At 36.4% G+C, this 4,887-nt stretch overlaps 1 protein-coding gene across 4 annotated transcripts; it reads right to left on the minus strand.

Annotated features, from left to right (window-relative positions):
* Positions 1-825: 825 nt before the first annotated feature.
* LOC107814906 (UPF0235 protein At5g63440) lies at positions 826-4,479 on the minus strand. Of its 4 annotated transcripts, none has more exons than XM_016640410.2 (7): positions 4,298-4,479; positions 3,453-3,567; positions 2,728-2,881; positions 2,361-2,457; positions 1,615-1,703; positions 1,437-1,505; positions 826-1,062 (listed from the first exon to the last, which is right to left on the minus strand). In XM_016640410.2, exons 1-7 carry the CDS (start codon positions 4,410-4,412, stop codon positions 1,003-1,005), a joined length of 699 nt encoding a protein of 232 aa, XP_016495896.1. In that variant the 5' UTR covers positions 4,413-4,479; the 3' UTR covers positions 826-1,002. The 4 variants fall into 4 exon arrangements, 3 of the variants coding, with proteins under 3 accessions (XP_016495896.1, XP_016495897.1, XP_016495898.1); XM_016640411.2 differs by having other exon boundaries at positions 3,453-3,553; positions 4,298-4,466; XM_016640412.2 differs by having other exon boundaries at positions 3,453-3,597; positions 4,298-4,430.
* Between the last annotated feature and the right edge of the window lie 408 nt (positions 4,480-4,887).

Genomic DNA, 4,887 nt, shown 5'->3' on the forward strand with positions numbered 1-4,887 from the left:
GGACGGAGGGCATTTTTGTACTAATTCTAATACTTCAGGGACAGTTCTGGCCCTTTTCCGTATAATAAATTTATATTGTAAATCTAGTTGGAGAACTTTGGAGTAATGATAAAGTTATCTTTTTATTCTTGCTCCAACTGGATGATTAAAAATTATCATGTCCAGTTCTCTCGGGGGATGGATCTATAAGAATTTACCTACCCTAATAACACAAAACCTGACTTGAATGATCCGTGAATGCGAGATCCTTTTGTGCACCGGAATGCTCTTTATTGTAAATCCAAAACTCGTATGTGTTAATTTCTTCATCCCCCTCTATCAAAATGATCAAAAAGGAAGGCGAGCTTGCTTTTTATTCCCGTGTTTGAATCCAAAGTACTTATAAGCTGAAAAGTTGGGAGTGACCAACATATGACTTATGGCTGATTTTAGCTTATAAGTACCATGTGTATTTACCAAACGCGTAGATAGGCCAAAAGGTTCTTATAAGCCAGTTTGACCAGCTTATAAGCTTAGCCTCGTACAAATAAAAGGACGAATATCTACATGCATGAGGCAAGAAAAACTTATGTCACCTTTGCCTTCCGGAAGCATGTTGCTATGTCAGTTGCAACAAATTTGCCCCCAAGGGGCTGAGGGGGTTGTATTTTGAAGTTATGGGATACAGGAATTGAGTGCTATAATCAGTTCTAACAGTATCAAAGTTATTTTAATGATCATTCCAATTTTTTATAGTTCAAGGAAAGATTTCAATAAAGGATTTGAGTGCTATAATATGATTCCCAAAATTAGTGAGGAAAAGAAAGAACCCTTGCAAGCATATAGTTGGAGTAACCCGTCAATGTATCATTAATAATGCTGAGCAGGTAACGAGAACTCCCAATAGGATCAGAATTCAGAACCAGAGATGCAAAGACAACTGAATTCAATTTTATGAAACTAAAAATCCAATGTTACAAACATGGAAAAAATGACAAAGAAGAAAAGGATCAGGGAGCCATCTCAAGGTTGGGCAGCTTCCAAGAGTTTCTCATATACTTGTCTAGCTGTCAAATCCTCCACCTGATACAATGACAAAAAATTAAACAAGAAAGTTGACTGAGAAATAACAATAGTAAGTAATATGCAGTCCTCAACAAGGATATTTCTCAAAAGCCAAAATGTATCTCGTGTCATAATGAGAGCATTTAATCAATTTTAAGCGTTTTCAAAGTGCAAAAATAGTGAATGAAAAGCTTTCCACTGATTACATCAGTGGAAGTCCTTGGCAGGTTTGGTGGAAATCCTTGGCAGGAGAATACACCACCAAGCAACTTCCTTAAATTTTCCTGTCTATGGGCTTCAATTTGACACATTTTTTCTAATTGAGTAAATAGTATAAGTGCGCGTATGGGGCAACCACACTGCTAAAATTAGAAGTGTCAATTTTTACTCACTACAAGAAGCTTTGATTTGCTATTCCACCCTCTTTGGAGAGTCATCTGAGATAGTTTCAGACCCAGTACCTGTGTCAACAGAAATCCTAGTGGTTCAGCGAATCAACCAACAAAGTATCTAAATTATGTGCTCAAATTTGATGGTATTTCCAAGAGGCAAAAAAAGTGTTCAGCATACTCGACCCATGAATTCCATAAGTTCATTGTTAGCTTCTCCACGAGCTGCAGGTGCGGATACAGTGACCCGAACATCATCTGCATTTACTCCTACAACAACAATATAAATGTAAAATGAGATTCTCCCAAAGATATTAGAAGTGTCACTTTTGCTGAGTAAGTTGATTAACTTAGTGCATTCTTAAGACAAAAGAGCAAATCTACGAGTCACGTCAAAAAGAGTCTTTCCTCAAAGAACGTATCCTTGTCCAGTACTCGTTTGACATAACAGGCAGCTAAGATATGCTATTATTATTAAACTGTTTTCTTTTTCATAAAATGACCATTCTTACAATATTGAGTTAAACCCAGACAAAAAGTTCTAGCCTGCCAGCACCGAGGGGGCACGTCCATATGAAAGTTCAGAGTTTGGATAGTTGCGACATCAACATCCAGGCCAAACAGCTGATTTAATACTACAAGCACTAAATTCAACTTTTACAATTAACAGAAGAGTAGAAAATCGTTATTAAAGGCACTTGATGAAAATACTGTAGTGGAGTAATTGTAAGACTTTTTGCTGTAATTTTTCAGTACCTCCTTCATACTTGGTTGAATAATATTACCTTACTTTATCTTAAAAAATTAAAGGTACTAATTATATATGAAGCATTGTTCAGTTGACAAATTATTTCGGAACCATAAAAGAATTGAAGCGAATGAGAGTGTCCAAGTCCAACTTCTAAAAACGATTGAAAGATTGTTTACTTGTAATTGCTGACCGTTGGGCACGGTCCTCGACTTCTATTGCCACTTGCACAAGGCCACCTTCTAACTGAGAAATGCAGGGCGGTACAGGAGCATCCTAAAATCAACAAGAAAATTTAATCCCTAAAGGTATATCCATATACCTGTATCTGGAAGATAGAATAAAGCATAAGATTTTACATGATCTTACAACACAAGCAAGTGACATAGAATACAGGAATATTACACAGCTAATGCAGAAAATATATTTCAGCAAGCAGAGAACAATCAATTTAACGGCTTGCTGCAATACAGAGAATATGTAGGCAAAACTATGTATACTGCAGCCAGGAAGTGAATAATGGTAAAATCCACAAAGAATTATTACCTGTGGATTTGTCTCAGCGGCAATAGTACTAAGTGCACCATCAACTACATATATGAAGGAGGCAGTCTCCAGATCTTCTTCTGACCGGTAGCAGACAAACAGGCCACAACCCTTACAGGACATCCGAAACTGCTTCTCCAGTTTCCCTTCACCACTTTTAATCAAAAGCGGAGAGTTTCAAAATGATGTTATGTGTAAAAATTGTTACCCTTATCAGTCATAAATAACAAAGTTCTTTTCCAGTGAAGAAAGAGACATAAGCTAAACATCTCTAAGTTAATAATGGATAGACATCGCATAAAGGAGCCGCCATAAAGGGCCAATCCACAATGTACATCAGAGAGACAGAAAGTAATTTAATCCTGGCAATGTTGAGCTTATCTTACTGACATTTGACTGTGTCTTGTTCACCATTTTTTCGAATTCCCAATGGTAATAATGTGTTGGTCTACACATTCTCCATGTACATTCTGAATAGCCACTCCAATAACTCAGATAGACATACTTTCAACACTTTCAATGATGTCATTCCACTATAGCTCAAGTTCATTACTGCTGGATTATATCAGCTTCTCTTTAACTCTTAGCATCTAGCAGCACTTTTCCTTTACAACGTATTCTATTTCAAATAGAAATATCTTTTTATCTTGACACAGCAGCTAATTGTATGTACTCATAAGGGAAGTAAATCAATAGACTAAAGATTACAAGAGCAGAAGAATTACCGCTTTAGAAGAACTTTCCCCGCATCATCTACACTCAGTCTTGCAAGATACTTTTCTTTATCCAATACATATGCTTTGTCGGTTTTCCTTTTTGGCATTTTCTGCAATTGATTATCTACAAGCATACTTTAGCAAGGAGAATGCCCTGTAATTGGCTACCGCCATATTAAAAATAACAATAATTTCTCTCTTATTCTTTGGATAATCATACGAGGATTTTTCTCCAATATGCCAAGAACAAGAAAGGTTATGCAGCACCTAATCACATCTAATCCGTGCACAATCAGCCAAAGACTATAGTTCATTGGATAATAATAGAAATTTTCAAGTTCGATGTAGCAAGTATCATATTCATCACAGAACAGAAGAGGCAACCAAATATTTACTACTATAACACAATGACTCAATGGTTCAAACTCTGCGGCAGACAAAAGCCTGGTATTTCAGTGGAAAACAGTAGAGGGGCCAGCCATTATCCATCGATTTGGTTGGCCAGGGCATAACTGACTCAGCAAAACTTTTCAGCTTAAGCTTAATTCAACTGGTCCTTCATTGCCATTTCCATAAACACAAAACATCCTACCTGGACCATAGAATCTAGAAAGAAGCTCAAAAAAAAGTTGAAGGGGATATTTAGGGAGTCAAGTAAATTTGTTTACTATTAGATTTTTCAGTAACTTCTTTTAAATACTTGCAACAACAAAAACTTGTGACCTATAGTATTCTAAATTGAAAATTCAAAAACTATAAGAAAACAATATCCTAATTCACGCTCATTCTTTTTTTTTTAAACAGTGACGAGTAAATTCCGTTTATAGAAGAGAGGAAGAGGGAGGAGTGCGAACCGGAGATGAGGACGTGAGAACTGCAGTGTTTGCAGTAATAGACAAAGAGATCGGAGTTTTGACCGTCGGTAACTGCATCCTCGCTCGAGTATGTGTGCGTTGTCCTTTTCGGCATCTTTCCCCAAAGCCTCGCAAGTACCCATACTGACGGTGAAGATGAAATAGTTTCTTTTTCTCTCTTTTGTTTTTCTTTCAGCTCCTTGTATTCCAAGTGAATTCTACTTTTGCCTTCGTCCTTTTTCTATTTGGACAGTTCGCCTCCAAGTTCACTCGTAACAACTCAAAGAAAAGGGAAAGAATGCTCTTGGATATAAATTTCTCAAAGGATCGTTTCACACGTAGCCAACCGAATTCACTAGCAGGTATATATAAATAACGAAATTTTAACTCCTGCGGCGAAGGTTAACACCTTATTTATTTTTAATAAATACCCTTTTAAAAAATTATATTCTATAGCTACCTTTTAATTTTTATAGCAAAATATCTATTTATGGTTACCCCTACCCTTACGCCATTAAATACGCTATATATTATTTTTCTCTCCTTTCAGATTTTTCTCTCACATAATTACCGTATTGGATGTAAACCTC

Source organism: Nicotiana tabacum, chromosome 4, assembly GCF_000715075.1.
Source record: "Nicotiana tabacum cultivar K326 chromosome 4, ASM71507v2, whole genome shotgun sequence".
Lineage (NCBI taxonomy): Eukaryota > Viridiplantae > Streptophyta > Magnoliopsida > Solanales > Solanaceae > Nicotiana > Nicotiana tabacum.